This window comes from Pimephales promelas, chromosome 21 (assembly GCF_988280905.1).
Source record: "Pimephales promelas chromosome 21, fPimPro1.hap1.1, whole genome shotgun sequence".
NCBI classification, from domain to species: domain Eukaryota; kingdom Metazoa; phylum Chordata; class Actinopteri; order Cypriniformes; family Leuciscidae; genus Pimephales; species Pimephales promelas.
Genome location: NC_142789.1, coordinates 20,350,091 through 20,366,383, shown reverse-complemented (window position 1 = coordinate 20,366,383; position 16,293 = coordinate 20,350,091). Strand labels below are relative to the sequence as shown.

Genomic DNA, 16,293 nt, shown 5'->3' with positions numbered 1-16,293 from the left:
CTCTGGAAGGGTCTAGAACCTCCATTTTTGCACTCAGGTCAAAGTATCGTGGCCCTCCATTAGAATCCAGAGTTTTGAGAAGATTGGAGAAACTTAATTTTTCGCCCAAAAACGGAAAAAAACGAAAGGGGTAACACTGTCGTTTTTTTTTCGGGTCAAAATTTTGAATTTTGATATCTTAGCTCTGGAAGGGTCTAGAGCCTCCATTTTTGCACTCAGGTCAAAGTTTCGTGGCCCTCTATCAGAATCCAGAGTTTTGAGAAGATTGGAGAAACTTAATTTTTCGCCCAAAAATGGAAAAAAACGAAAGGGGTAACACTGTCGTTTTTTTTTCGGGTCAAAATTTTGAATTTTGATATCTCAGCTCTGGAAGGGTCTAGAGCCTCAATTTTTGCACTTAGGTCAAAGTCTCACAGCCCTCTATCATAATCCAGAGTTTTGAGAAGATTGGAGAAACTTTATTTTTTGCCCGAAAACGGAAAAAAACGAAAGGGGTAACACTGTCGTTTTTTTTTTCGGGTCGAAATTTTGACTTTCGATAACTCAGCTCTGGAAGGGTCTAGAGCCTCCATTTTTGCACTCAGATCAAAGTCTCACAGCCCTCTATCATAATCCAGAGTTTTGAGAAGATTGGAGAAACTTAATTTTTCGCCCAAAAACGGAAAAAAAACGAAAGGGGTAACACTGTCGTTTTTTTTTTTAGGGTCAAAATTTTGAATTTTGATATCTCAGCTCTGGAAGGGTCTAGAGCCTCCATTTTTGCACTCAGGTCAAAGTATCGTGGCCCTCTATCAGAATCCAGAGTTTTGAGAAGATTGGAGAAACTTAATTTTTCGCCCAAAAACGGAAAAAAACAAAAGGGGTAACACTGTCGTTTTTTTTTTTTCGGGTCAAAATTTTGAATTTTGATATCTCAGCTCTGGAAGGGTCTAGAGCCTCCATTTTTGCACTCAGGTCAAAGTCTCACAGCCCTCTATCATAATCCAGAGTTTTGAGAAGATTGGAGAAACTTTATTTTTTGCCCGAAAACGGAAAAAAACGAAAGGGGTAACACTGTCGTTTTTTTTTCGGGGCGAAATTTTGAATTTCGATATCTCAGCTCTGGAAGGGTCTAGAGCCTCCATTTTTGCACTCAGGTCAAAGTTTCGTGGCCCTCTATCAGAATCCAGAGTTTTGAGAAGATTGGAGAAACTTAATTTTTCGCCCAAAAACGGAAAAAAACGAAAGGGGTAACACTGTCGTTTTTATTTTCGGGTCGAAGTTTAGAATTTTGATATCTCAGCTCTGGAAGGGTCTAGAGCCTCCATTTTTGCACTCAAGTCAACGTTTCACAGCCCTCTATCATAATCCAGAGTTTTGAGAAGATTAGAGAAACTTTATTTTTTGCCCGAAAACTAAAAAAAACTAAAGGGGTTACACTGTCGTTTTTTTTTCGGGTCGAAATTTTGAATTTTGATATCTCAGCTCTGGAAGGGTCCAGAGCCTCCATTTTTGCACTCAGGTCAAAGTCTCACAGCCCTCTATCATAATCCAGAGTTTTGAGAAGATTGGAGAAACTTAATTTTTCGCCTGAAAATGAAAAAAAACGAAAGGGGTAACACTGTCGTTTTTTTTTTAGGTCGAAATTTAGAATTTTAATATATCAGCTCTGGAAGGGTCTAGAGCCTCCATTTTTGCACTCAAGTCAAAGTCTCACAGCCCTCTATCATAATCCAGAGTTTTGAGAAGATTGGAGAAACTTCATTTTTCGCCCGAAAACGGAAAAAAACGAAAGGGGTAACACTGTCGTTTTTTTTTTTGGGTCGAAATTTTGAATTCTGATATCTCAGCTTTGGAAGGGTCTAGATCCTCCATTTTTGCACTCAGGTCAAAGTCTCACAGCCCTCTATCATAATCCAGAGTTTTGAGAAGTTTGGAGAAATCTAATTTTTCACCCGAAAATGAAAAAAAAACGAAAGGGGTAACAGTGTCGTTTTTTTCGTGTCGAAATTTTGAATTTTGATATCGCAGCTCTGGAAGGGTCTAGAGCCTCCACTTTTGCACTCAGGTCAAAGTGTCACAGCCCTCTATCATAATCCAGAGTTTTGAGAAGATTGGAGAAACTTAATTTTTCGCCCGAAAACGAAAAAAACGAAAGGGGTAACACTGTCGTTTTTTTTTTCGGGTCGAAATTTTTAATTTCGATATCTCAGCTCTGGAAGGGTCTAGAGCCTCCATTTTTGCACTCAGGTCAAAGTCTCGTGGCCCTCTATCAGAATCCAGAGTTTTGAGAAGATTGGAGAAACTTAGTTTTTCGCCCGAAAACGAAAAAAAACGAAAGGGGTAACACTGTCGTTTTTTTTTTGGGGTCGAAATTTTGAATTTTGATATCGCAGCTCTGGAAGGGTCTAGAGCCTCCACTTTTGCACTCAGGTCAAAGTGTCACAGCCCTCTATCATAATCCAGAGTTTTGAGAAGATTGGAGAAACTTAATTTTTCGCCCGAAAACGAAAAAAACGAAAGGGGTAACACTGTCGTTTTTTTTTTCGGGTCGAAATTTTTAATTTTTATATCTCAGCTCTGGAAGGGTCTAGATCCTCCATTTTTGCGCTCAGGTCTAAGTCTCATGGCCCTCTATCAGAATCCAGAGTTTCAAGAAGATCGGAGAATCTCAAAATTTCGACCCCAAAAATAAAACGACAGTGGTACCCCTTTCGGTTTTTTTTTTTCGGGTCGAAATTTTGAGTTTCGATATCTCAGCTCTGGAAGGGTCTAGAGCCTCCATTTTTGCACTCAGGTCTAAGTCTCATGGCCCTCTATCAGAATCCAGAGTTTCAAGAAGATCGGAGAAACTCAAAATTTCAACCCCAAAAATAAAACGACAGTGGTACCCCTTTCGTTTTTTTATTCGGGTCGAAATTTTGAATTTTGATATCTCAGCTCTGGAAGGGTCTAGATCCTCCATTTTTGCACTCAGGTCAAAGTCTCACAGCCCTCTATCATAATCCAGAGTTTTGACAAGATTGGAGAAACTTAATTTTTCGCCCGAAAAAAAAAACCGAAAGGGGTAACACTGTCGTTTTTTTTTTCGGGTTTAAATTTTGACTTTCGATATCTCAGCTCTGAAAGGGTCTAGAGCCTCCATTTTTGCACTCAGGTCTAAGTCTCATGGCCCTCTATCAGAATCCAGAGTTTCAAGAAGTTCGGAGAAACTCAACATTTTTTTTCATCCATTCCATTCCAAACTTCTAACATGGCCACCACAAACGCATTTAATTTGTCTTCTGCTTTTGCCAGCACTCTCTCCTGGGTTTTGCTCTTTCTCCATTAAAACCTCTTGCTCTGCTTGGGAGAAAAAATGGGCATGTTCTTTGGCCATGCTGAACAGCCAATAGCAGAGTTGCTGATCATTGTTTCTGCTATCGATACATATCCCCTTATAAACCAACGCGAGAATGCGCAGTTATCTCAGATAACTCAATCCAGCTATACTAATCATAACCGGCAGGAGTGTTCGAAGAACCCAATTATCCGGATCATGATTAGCGCAATGATATCATCGTAGATGTCTCATTTGATCTCTGATGTTATAAACAACGTACGAAGTACGAGCCCCTGATGTGTTTCTGCATCTTTCATGTTTACAAGTTGATCTTGATTACCCTTTCTAAATTTAGCAATCGTGTCAGTAAATAAGATTTCAAAATACAAGATGTACTTGAGCAACCTTAGATTTATTACAGCACCAATATATTATTCCTCTTGAATACAAATGTTTTTTTTCCAGAAAAGCAAACTTGATAAAATTGTATTTTATCATACATTTTCCTATTATGTTCAGTGGTTTTAACCTACATTTTATGGTGATCTTGATCTTATGATTTGATGACGTCATAGTGCACATGCCAGAAAAGTAAATGTCACAAATTATGACTGGCAAATCCAACAGGAAACAAAAACTCACAAAACATTAAACTACACATGCTGTGCAGTAACCTAACTGAAAACAGAAATGAAATAACATTAAACCCATAGTAAACACAATTTTAAGATCTTCTGATATGTTTCAGCTCATGTTATAGTCTTTAATTAAAATAGAGCAAGGTTTGGTCGGTTTGGTTTCAAATGCAAAACCATATAAGACAGTCAAAGTGAGCATCTAAAAGAATACACCAATGAACAACCAGAAAAGGTGCATTGATAATGCACAGCTCGAGCAGCAATGTTAATTTAGAGCTAAATTAATCTGATTCAGACATTGGGACAAAATTTGATCATCTCAGTTTATCGCATTAACAGTTTCTAATCTATATCAAATTACATGACAAAAAAAATGACTGTAAAGTAAAAGAATCCAGTTACAGCTTCAATAATCAGCCATTGCCAACAGTTCTAAAGAAACAAAAAAAATCCACATTTTGTTGGACCTTTTGCTGAGTAAAGTTGTTTCTGGTGTTTATAATTTCCTATTTATTTATTTTTACTTAAATGTATAAAATCAGTCCAGATCCAGTCCAGGGAGTTAAATGGACAAACAAACAAACAGCAGCTTTACATAACTTATTTACCCACGGTGGAGCATTTATGATCAATTGGTTGAATCATCTCCATTGTATTACTAAACAGTTAAGAATGCAGAGATGCATGTCCTGCCATTTTAGCGATTGGATCGCCGTGGGTCGGTGTGATCAGTGTCCATCTGAAACCAAATTAATATAAATGGTCAGTAGATGGAGGCAATCTTCTAAAAAGACCAAGAAATCATAACCCTTACCTCCTTTAGAGCTCTTACTGGGGTTGGGGGTTGTGGAGTATTTCGGAGGGTATCGGATAAACAGACGGTCTTCCTCCTTCTTGATCCAGCGCAGCAGTTTCGTGATGGCGTTGATGGCACAGGTTTTCGTGACAAGGGGGCTGAAGCACGTGTACAACTCAAATTTACTTGTGACCTGAAATGAGATTGAAATTGAATTCACTTGCTTTGGGCAACTCATCATTAACCTGAGCATATTTTCAAGGACGCAGCTAAATAATCAATCACAAAGCGACTCCCATTTGGAGCAAGGTCTGGATCCTAATTTGCATAATCTGCATTTGCAAATTTTGACTGCCGCTCGGAGGCCTTAAAGGTAACCCGATCTTTCAAGGTCTTGCCGGAGAGCGTGTGAAAGCACCAGGCACGATGGAAAGCAAGCACAACATCAACATGTTTTGCTCTCAGAGTACTGAGAACAGATGCGTGTGACAGCAGTTACTGTTCACATACCCAGGACAGCAGAGTCTCGCGTTCGGCCACGTGGTAGATGAGCTTGAGCGGGCGTGAGGTGCTGTGGATCCGGCTGTGCATGTCTCTGTACAGGTCCAGGAGTCTCATCTGCTCCTCCTCACTGCCATAAGGGGCCTCCATCTCTGGGCTGCGCAGAGAAGCCACGAGACAGAGAAAAACAATGGTGTCTTTGTGCTTTAGATCTCATGAGAAATGTCATTCATCAACATTTTCAGATATTATATTAGTGGTCCTATATTGTAAAGAACATCTCATGACAAACAGAGTGCTCTCAATAAAAGGCCATGCATTTGGCATCAAACAATAGGATAAATAAAGAAAGCATGCTTCCGATTTCTGTCCTTAGTGAAATGAATGTGAGGTTAACAGTGAAAATATTAAGCTCAGAGATACTGTTAAAAAGATGGTTATTTAAAAGAAGTTATTTATGGAGATGCTGAGGACAAAACTGATGTCAGCATTAGGAAAAGGCCTTTTCTCGTTTGCAGTGTTCGACTAAATCAATTTTAAAAAGTTGCCAATTGAAAACAAGTAGTTATTTATGTAATGTTTAAATAATATAGCACTTGTTCATATATTGAAGATCTTTTATTTTTGTATTTTCAGTTTAATTTTTTTTTGTCATTTTTTCATATTTATTTATTTAACTTTTTTTCTAGTTAGCTTTAATTTACTTTTATTTCAGTTTTAGTTTAAGTAATTTTAGTACTTCAACTTCATCTTATTTAATTTCAGGTAGTTACCAAGGCAGCATTTTTTATTTTCGTTTACATTTATTGATTTATTATTGATTTTTGTTTAATATTTATCTTTATTTTAATTAGTAAACAATTTTAATAGTTTTAGGTCTAGCTAACAATAACCATACTGCATCATTGCACATCCGATGAATCTCAAGGTGGTCATAACAAGCAGTAAAATATGAGTTAATCATATTAATCATATTATAAAATAAATAAAATAAAATGTCCAGGTCACATTTTATCTAAATATCTAAAGGAGAAAATAAAAGCTATTTTATCTTACATAAAGAAAATTAAGACATTTTAAGTAACATACAATAATGCACTGTCTTTCAGTGTTGTGTATATATATATATATATATTATTCTCTTTATATTATTATTATTATTCAACATAATAATAATGAGACTTTTTTGCAACATGTTAATAAGAATTAGAGAAACAAATGTGGTAGACAAAATCACCTTGAAGAAACTCAACAGCTATGCAAAATATGAAAAGACAATGCAGACGAGCAGGAAAAAAAATGCAGAAAAAACGTTTTTTGCAACTATAAACCGATCTCAATTCTCCCTTTCATAGGCAAGATCACTGAAAAGGCTGTCTTCAATCAGCTGAACAACTTCCTAACCTCAAATGGATACTTTGACAAATTCCAATCTGGTTTTCGACCACATGACAGCGCTCATAAAGATAATTAACAATATCTGGTTAAATACTGATACAGGCAAAACATCAATTCTGGTACTACTCGACCTCAGTGCTGCATTTGACACTGTCGATCATAACATACTTCTTGACAGGCTGGAAAACTGAGTGGGCCAGTGGGGCTTTCTGGGATAGTCCTAAAACGGTTCAGGTCATACTTAGAAGGGAGAGGTTACTATTGTGAGCCCAAATCGCTCACCACAGCTATGCACACGACACACAGCTCTACTGAGCCCTATCGCCTAACGACTACAGCCCCATTGACTCCATGTGCCAATGCATTGATGAAGTCAACAGTTTTTCAACAAAACTTTCTTCAGTTAAACAAAGACAAAACCGAGGTCATTGCGTTTGGAAACAAAGATGAAGTTCTCAAGGTGAATGCACACCTTGACGCTAGGGGTCTAAAAACTAAAAATCAAGTCAGAAATCTCGGTGTGATTCTGGAGTCAGACATTAGTTTCAATAGTCTTGTCAAAGCAATAACTAAATCAGCATACTGATACTCAGGATTGCCATAGTGTGTGAACTATGATCTATAAACTTGCCTTGCCTTTAGATACAAGATCTAAATGCAGATCATAAAGGGATAGTTCACCCAAAAAATGTAATGTAACCCCATTGTATGTAACCCAAAACGTTTAATGGACCCTACTGACTTCCATAGTGTGGGAAAATAATGCTATGGAAGTCAATGGGATCCATCAAGTGTTTGGGTTACCGACATTCTTTAAAATATCCTCTTTTGTGTTCAGCAGACGAAAGAAATTCATACAGGTTTGAAACAAATTGAGGGCGAGTAAATGATGACAGAATTTAAATTTTTGGGTGAACTATCCCTTTAAGAAAATGAAGCCTTATTTTCGTACCATTTAAAGTAAAAATATGATTTCTTTTTTTTTTTTTGCGATGAAATATGAGATGGACAAGTTCTCAAAAGGTTCCATGAGACTCTCAATCCTCAACGTAAACGACTCACCTGGTGAACTGCGTCAGCTGCCGATGGTTGTCTGGCACGTCGAAGGGCTTGTACATGAAATGCCTGAGGTCAGACACTCCCACCTGACTAACGCTGTACGAGTGAGCTTTCGATATGGCGTTTAGCGCATTCTGCGCTTGCATAGCCTCCTCGATCTTCCTCTTACACTCGGCTACGGAATAAAACGCCTCTTTATCGGTGGAGAGAAGAACCAGACAAACAGTACATTCAGGAGGGTCCAGATAGGAGATGTATGCATAAAAGTAACAGTCAGGGTTAAAACTGGGCAGGCAGATGGGCGTCCAGATCTCCCCGGCCTGGAAGGCGGACGACGCCCCGATGAGGTTCAGCAGAAGGTGGAGGTCGGCAGGTTCCAGTCGGGCATCGTCGATGACCATCTTTTCCTGCACTATGGTGAGCAGCTGGTTCTTGGCGATGAGGATGGAGAAGACCAGGTTTGGCGTGATGGCCTTCTGGAGAATCTGACTGAGGGAGTCCCTGAGAGACGAGGCCAAGGGGAGACAGTGCACGGCGCAGAGTAAGAGGCTGGGGTCTGAGTCCACGAGGTTAAGGAGGCCGTCGAGAATCTTCTCCGAGCCGGCCAGCAGACGACGCAGGTCGTAGTTCTTCTTGTGCTCGAAGATGCGGGTGATGCTGGCTTGCGTGAGCATGCTGACGATCTGGTTGTAGACGTAGAGAAGCTCGTTCCGGAGCTGCTGCTCTGACTGACGGCTGCTGGAGACCGACACCAGCACCAGAGGACCCCGCTGCATGAACACAACCGTGTGCTCGTCTATCAGGAGAGAGGAAACCAGATGAAGTCATTTGAGCTGTTGGTAGATGATTCATTTTTCTTTGGTCTAATAGACATCAGCTACGTTTTCACAAATGTGAATAAAATACACTACCATTCAAATGTGTGGGGTCAGTATGATGTATTGTTTTCACAAAAATATTAAGGAGCAAAACTCTTTCTAACATTGGTAATGAAGAAGAAATGAGACACTTTAGACTGGAGTAATGATGCTGAAAATGCACCTTAGCCAAAAGCAATGAATTACATTTTAATAGGAAACAGATGATTAAAATTGTAATAATATTGTAAATATTACGGTTTTCACTGTATTTTTTAAATGAATAAATGCAGCCTTGGTGAGCATAAGAGAGTTTTTTCAAAACGTAAAAAAAAAAAAAAACGTGGTGTATGTTTTTATATAAAATAAAGAATATAAAAAGCCAAATACACTGATTGTATGCATTTTTGTCACTTTTTTTTTTTTTTTTGAAAAAAACAAAAACAAAACTTTTTTGCATAAAATTTAACAAAGGATTTTCAATAAAAGATTGTCTGGTCTTGTCTGACAAACTTTGCACTTTTATACTCACTAAAAAAACAGTTCAGGTTACAAACCTAACAATATTCAACTACATGAACAATTAAAATCAGTGAAATTAAATGAAACACTTAAAGATCCACGATTTCCTAGTCAGTGTCAAGAGATAGATCATTATAGAGAGCACCTGATTGGACAAAGATTTGCATACGCCCCTGAGTGCAAGATGAGTCATCAATATTTCCGGTCTGTTTTCCCAGAAGACAAAGATTACGAGTAAATTAGCTAAAAAGCATGCCATTTTCCATCAGTTCAATGTCACAAAGAACTTACCGGAGTAGACTGAACGAATGATGTTGTCTCCACTTTGCACGAAGGACACCAGCGCCATCATCACTCCCATAGTGGAGGACAGAGCCTCCTCACTTCCATATCGGGAATAAATGGGCTTCCCAGCCTCGCTCAACACAAACACATGTTTCCTGTGCTGTCTCCAGCTTTCCGCTGTCACATCCTCGTTCCTGTGCGAAGGAGGTCCCAGAGGTGTGCCGGTCTCGCTTAGAGGGGATGAGGCTCCTTTCATTCCCATTCCCTGCTCTTCCATCTTCCCCCGGGCTAACACGGTTACAACAAACTCGCTCGAGTCATCATGGCCATTGTCAACTAATGCTGAGTCCTCGGATGCTTTCCCAGAATCAGTCTCCGAACCACCGGCACACAGAGACCTGTCATCATCGATGTGGAGCTTCTGCATATCTGTTGAAGGCTCTTGTGGCTGGTTGCTCTCCTCTGATGTAGGGTCTGCTGAGTCCAAGAACCCCTCTGGGTCTGAAGGCATCCTGTGATCTTCATTCACACAGTGGTTTTCTGATGGGACATCACTGTCTGAATAAGCAACATCTGGAGAGTAGGGTAGAATCAAGTCTGCATCAGCATGTTACACACTATAACAAGTTTAAAGTAGTAATAAAACGGCATCATCCAAAACATTACCTATCTGGTCAAGACATTGTGAAAGAATGGATGGATCAAATATCTTCACTTCCTCCATATCCCCACTCTGTTGACTGCTCGGATCCATGACAACATGCAAAACTAATGAATTTAAATTGAGAAAGTGACTTAATGACACCCATCAAACAGCAAATATATCAGTACGCATTTAACTAATTAAGGTTCGTACTTCGTGTAACAGTGACGTCGAACACGTTTAATCAGATTACTGGTGTTATCCCATATCTGTACGGCTCGTGGAGTTTAACACCGTCACGCACGTCTTCTTTTTTTTTTTTTTTTTTTTTTTGAAGCCGCAGATAGTTTAATAACAATGGATGACTTTAATAAATAGCATTAATTGGTTAAAATCCTAGAACTGTATTAACCAGATTACCAGACAGAAAGCTAGTCTAACGTACGTTATTGATTGAAAAAGCTAATGATCTCCCCGATAAATGACTCCTCGAGTAAACTATTTCACTACTCGTCATAATCACATTCATGTCTGGTGGAATAAATTAATAACGATCATTAAAAACCAAGATCATCTTTCGGTTTTGCTCAGAGCAACTGACTCAGCCGCAACCGGTGCTCCAGGAAGCTTGACGTTAAAAACACTGCAAAACAAATATCCACAACCACTTCCGGTTGACATTTTTCAAAATAGAGGACTTTAATGAAATAGAAAGCAAATCTATTTAAAAGTGTGAGACGACCAGAGAAAAATACTCCGGCCATTTACTATGTATAGTTATATTTACATTCTCTCTTTCTCTCACAAACACACGAGATTTCGCCTTTTTTTACTTTACTCAAAAATATATACATTTTACATACTTTTCATTTATCAATTATTGTAACAGTTTGGAGATGTGTTATACTATGTTAAAGGGGTGGTTCACTTTAAAAAAAATTACTGATAATTTACTCACCCCACTGTCTTTCTTTCTTCAGCTGAAAAGAAATTAAGGTTTTTGATGAAAACATTCCAGGATTTTCTCCATATAATGGACTTCAATGGGAACCAAACGGTTCAAGGTCCAAATGAGTGTTTCAGTGCAGCTTCAAAGGGCTTTAAACGACACCAGAAGATGAATGAAGGTCTTATCTAGCGAAATGATCCATCATTTCAAAAATAAATAAAAAAGTTTAAGTTTTATAAGCTTAAATGCTCACCTTGCTCTGTTCTGTGATGAGCATTTGTGGCCCTTATTCATCGTCTAGTGTCGTTTAAAGCCCTTTGAAGCTTCACTGAAACTATTTTGGACCTTGAACCGGGTTTGGTTCCCATTGAAGTCCATTATATGGAGAAAATCCTGGAATGTTTTTATCAAAAACCTTAATTTCTTTTCGACTGAAGAAAGAAAGACAGACATCTTGGATGGCAAGGGGGTGAGTAAATTATCAGCAAATGTTTTTTTTTTTTTTTTTTAAAGTTAGCTACTCCTTTAATATATTCAATACATAAATCTCAGGGTTCACTAAATGCTTTTGACAGTGTACATACATCAACATATCACTGTGAATTGTTTATTGATTATCTTTATGTCCTGCAGCTTCAGCTATATAGCAAAATTAGGAAGAAAAAAGATCACAACATTTTCAACATTCATATACTAATTAGTATAATTTATTGTGCTCAAATAATGAAAACACCTGATAATAATAAACAGTTGAGATGATATTTTTAATATTAATTTTACAATGTTTATTTAAACATGCACCTAACTAGGTCCATGGAGTTTAATGAAATGAAGGAAAATGGATTAGCAAAAAAAAAAAAAAAAAAAAAAAAAAAAAAGATCAGTAAACCGTGGTATTTATAAAGAGGAGTGAGGAGACATTGCATGGTGTTGAAATGCAGCTGTTCAATGGTTTGTGCTGCAAGTTATGCTGTCCAATATATCAACTGCAGTCTGGGGAAGATTCTCTGTGCATTGCATTTTTCTTCAAGCTATCGAGGTATTCTTGTTGTGAAGCAGCCAGAACTGAAGCCAGAACGTCATCATCTTCCCAATCTGTAAAACCTAAAAAAAAAATTAACCACTTAATTAACAAAGACATGAATTATAATATAACAAACATTTCCACTAAAGCGTATAATGCCATACCAAAGGCAGCAGGTGACATATCCTGCATTAGTGTCCTGTACCCCCGGGTTGGGTAGAGAGACACCAGGGAAGAGTTGGCAGAAGACTGATGACTTGGACCTTGAGAAAAAAAAAAAAAAAATCAAGGAAGAACCGGTTAGTAAGCGAGAAGTGTGCATTAGCGCAAGTAAAGAAAACATTCATATACAGACCTGGGGCACATGGTGATGGGGGTTTGGGAAGAACCAGTGAGGCTCCTGCTGGGGAGGGGGGTTTGACGGGGGGTTCGGGGTGAGCCGGGCCTGGGTGCTCTGGAGAGGGGGCGGAGCTGCGCTGGCGGGGGGACCTGCATCCCCACTCCTCAAAGCCACTGGATGTGGCAGCTGTGGCAGAGCTGCAGGTGGCACTAGCTTTACGAGGCTGAATGGGAAAGCAGAGAGGGAAGTCTGTCAAAGTTGTTTGTTTGAACTTGCTTTGATTAAGTTGTGGGATGGTTTCATACCTGTCTCGCTTGCTTCTCTTGGTCCTGAAGCCACTGCAAGTAGGACTCACGAGCCACCTGTTCCTCGATTGCCTCATTGGTGGCCTCCCAATCTGATGCTCTCTTCTTGTCCTCCAGCATCTGCTGCTCAATCCAAGACTCCTCAGACGTCTTAATAGCGTTTTTCATCAGACTCTGGTCAGCGTACTACAGAGAGACAGCATAACAGACATTAGCAGAGAAAAATCTTCATAAAAATAAATACTTGAATTTATGCGTCTTATTTACAACACCTACCCCCGGTTTAAAGGAGGGGAGGCCCAGCCCCACCCCAACACTGGCCTTGTGGGGATTCACCACAGAGTTATAATGGATGTTCTTGTGGTAACTGACACGTATCGGCTCGTCGTTGTTCTCTTGGATGCCGTGGAACGTATTAATTGGCTCTGTAAGACAGGATTTGTCAAATAATATTAATTTTCCTCTTCTATCCTAATATATGCCACAGACAGCCTATTAGATGGCAGAAATTCAACAGACATGAACTAACCTGCACCATTCTGGTAAACCTCCACCGGCCGGTTGAACATTTCTGCCATGGCCTGCATCTCAATGTGGTTCCCATGGCAGTTGTTCTTCCTTTTTCTGTTAATGTATGTGGTGAAATCCTCTGTGACATAACTCGAAAAGTAATCCGCATTTTTCGTCTGTAATCGAAGCATAAACAATTCATCAAAACTGCATTTTAGTCAATAATTAAAAGAAGAGACAAACCCACATTTCAAAGCCAATTATTTTTTAATTGCAAATAATTTTTTCTTGAATATTTAACTGACTCACCAAGTAATCCATACACTGCTTCCGTACCACATCATGCATATCTTGGTCCCCATATACTTGATCAGCTTTAATAAAGAAAAAGAAAAAAAAAAAGACATAAATATATAGTTATTATTAACTAAAACTTTTGAAATCATTTTATGTAATTGAAATAAAGCTAAAATAAAACATAAATATTACATGAAAAACTTTCACTTAAAAAACTTAAATTAAAATTTCAAATGGTGCCCTAGCAAATAACCAAAATGAAATGTTTAAGCTATATATAAATATATTACCAACTGCTCTGAAAAGACATGCTCCATCTTCCTTCATTTTTTTAATTTCAAAGCCTTTCTTTTCTCTTAAGGCTTTCTCGAACCATTCTTCTTGCTGTAGGTAAAAAAAAAAATAGAAAGAAAGAAAAAGTGTATTATAGTACAATTAATACATATGACAGTTTTCCTATTTCCAAAACAGACAGTGTCCCCAAAAAGTGTTTGGACAATTTAATTTTAATAGGAATGGGAAACCATTCACTTTTAGTTTTTGTGGGGATTCATGTAAGGTTATGTTGATTTTGTCACAATTTCATTATTTTGGATTTTTGTCATAATTGTGACAAAAAGTTTACTTTTCTTTACGTCTTTACTAAGACTTAATGGCATAATTATTTTCTTATGTGGTAGATATAGGCTTTAATTTTGAACCAAAACTGTAATAATTAAAGAGATAGGCTAGCTCGTCCAAAAATGAAAATTCTGTCATTACTTAAAGGGTTAGTTCACCCAAAAATGAAAATTCTGTCAGTATTTACTCACCCTCATGTTGTTCGAAACCTCTATGCGTTTATTTGTTCTGCTGAACACAAAGGAAGATATTTGGAAAAATGTTTTAATCAAACAGATCTCATAGAGGTTTGGAACATATGAGATCTGTTTGATTAAAACATTTTTCCAAATATCTTCCTTCGTGTTCAGCAGAACAAATACTGACAGAATTTTCATTTTTGGGTGAACTAACCCTTTAAACTCACCCTCTTGTCGTTCCAAACCCGTAAGACTTTCGTTCAACTTCAGAAAACAAATGAAGATATATAATTTTTAAATAAAATCTGAGAGCTTTTTGTCGCTCCAATGACAGCTATGTAACTGACACTTTGACATCTCAAAAAGTTCAAAAAGAGGTCACAAAACTAATCTATATGAATCGAGCGGTTTATTCAAATATAAAAACATTCATCAACATTTGCTTGATATGCGAGAACGAATGAGGTTCATTCTCGTGTTACGCAGCATGTTTGAGCTTCCGCAAGAACCAATGAGGTTTGTTCTTAAGTAGTTTCAGTTGAGCTTCTGTTTGTATGCTGATCAAGGTTTATCTGTGAATAAAAGCCTAAATTCAATCTGATTCAATCTCAAATTCTAAATATGGACTAAACCGCTCAATTCATATGAATTAGTTTTACAATCTCTTTGTGAACTTTTTGAAGCCTCAAAGTGGTAGTTGCATAGCTGTCAATGGAAAGACACGAAGCTCAGAGATTTCATCAAAACCTTCATTTGTGTTCCGATGATAAACAAAAGTCTTACGGGTTTGGAACAACATGAGGGTAAGTAAATAATGACGGAATTTTTGGGTGAACTAACCCTTTAAAAGACTCAAAACAACCAAAAGTCAAACAGGTTTGGAGCGTGCGTAAATAAATGCATTTGGGTGAGACTATCCCCTAAAGGCACAGTTTCAAACATTTGAATTTTATTAGGCTAAATGATTATACAGTTAGCTCTCAGCATGCTTGATGGGTCATTCAAATTGGCACAGAAAGCAGACTAATAAGAAAACTGTCAATATCCAGAACCTGCTCGACCGTGGCGGGGTCCACAAGCTGAAGTCTGGCCGCATTCTCATACTCATCCTCACTGTTGTTGCCTCCAGCTCCCTCTTCGGGTTCCGATACTGGACTACCGCCCCCTCCTCCTCCTCCCACTCTACCTCCTCCACCTGTCAAACCGCTGGAGCAGACAGCCTGCCGTCTCCGCTTGCTGAGTCCGGGTCCCGAGCAGCAGCTTCCAACACCACCTGCGCCGCAAGGTAACTCGACACGACCTGCGACCACAGCCGAGTTCGAGCTCCCTTCGCACTGCACGACCGGAGCTCCAGCGGCACCGGGCTGTGGGGAGGCCTGTTGCGGGCGAGCGCTCGCTTCGATGCGCCGCTCCTCTCTGGACGTGTGCGGTGTGGCCTGGTATGTCCACGGCGGCGGAGAGGCCCTGGGTCGGGACCCCGATCGTCCTGCGAGTGGATGAGGGTGCGACTCAGAACCGCTTCGTCGGTCCGCTTCGTCCGTATGATCACCGCCACCGGCTGTAGAGGCCGGTTTCTTCTTTGGGAGGATTGTCATCGCTGGCCAGCTTGCGGTGATTTGTGTTTATTATGTGTTACAACGCGCAGAATAAAACGGCCTTTCAAACTTGTATATACACAGTTTGTTCGCTGCATGTATAGTCACCCCCGTTCTGACATAATACGATATGTCGGTGAAATAATACGGTCGTCACAAATCTTTCAGTTTCGAGGTTTTTCTTTCGCAACAACGACCGACCGAGAGTTTGACACAAACATCAACAAACCACAATGCGATTTCACGTCACTTCCGACGCCTGCTCTGCTTCTTGTTCACAAATTGGGCTCATATTTCTTTGCACTGCCCCCTACCGCATCAAACCTTCGATAGACTACGGTGATTTTTCCAAGTGATGTTTGACCTATGTGTTTGACCCATTTTTAGTAAAAGTATTTAAAAATTCTATTAAATGTTACTATTTGAAAATGTTTTATCGGTGAACACTCATTTTTAAAGTGGCAATGGTGTGC

At 39.0% G+C, this 16,293-nt stretch overlaps 2 protein-coding genes across 3 annotated transcripts; both read right to left on the bottom strand.

The window, feature by feature from the left end:
- Positions 1-3,694: 3,694 nt before the first annotated feature.
- On the bottom strand, positions 3,695-10,644 carry mon1bb (MON1 secretory trafficking family member Bb). Of its 2 annotated transcripts, none has more exons than XM_039673886.2 (7): positions 10,214-10,644; positions 10,024-10,125; positions 9,364-9,930; positions 7,697-8,489; positions 5,246-5,393; positions 4,754-4,928; positions 3,695-4,678 (listed from the first exon to the last, which is right to left on the bottom strand). In XM_039673886.2, exons 2-7 carry the CDS (start codon positions 10,109-10,111, stop codon positions 4,668-4,670), a joined length of 1,782 nt encoding a protein of 593 aa, XP_039529820.2. In that variant the 5' UTR covers positions 10,112-10,125; positions 10,214-10,644; the 3' UTR covers positions 3,695-4,667. The 2 variants fall into 2 exon arrangements, with proteins under 2 accessions (XP_039529820.2, XP_039529822.2); XM_039673888.2 differs by having other exon boundaries at positions 4,772-4,928.
- A 1,050-nt stretch (positions 10,645-11,694) lies between these two features.
- Positions 11,695-16,075, bottom strand: otud5b (OTU deubiquitinase 5b). Its single transcript, XM_039674031.2, has 9 exons — positions 15,278-16,075; positions 13,716-13,809; positions 13,438-13,502; positions 13,148-13,304; positions 12,895-13,043; positions 12,619-12,804; positions 12,329-12,536; positions 12,138-12,236; positions 11,695-12,053 (listed from the first exon to the last, which is right to left on the bottom strand). Exons 1-9 carry the CDS (start codon positions 15,818-15,820, stop codon positions 11,932-11,934), a joined length of 1,623 nt encoding a protein of 540 aa, XP_039529965.1. The 5' UTR covers positions 15,821-16,075; the 3' UTR covers positions 11,695-11,931.
- Between the last annotated feature and the right edge of the window lie 218 nt (positions 16,076-16,293).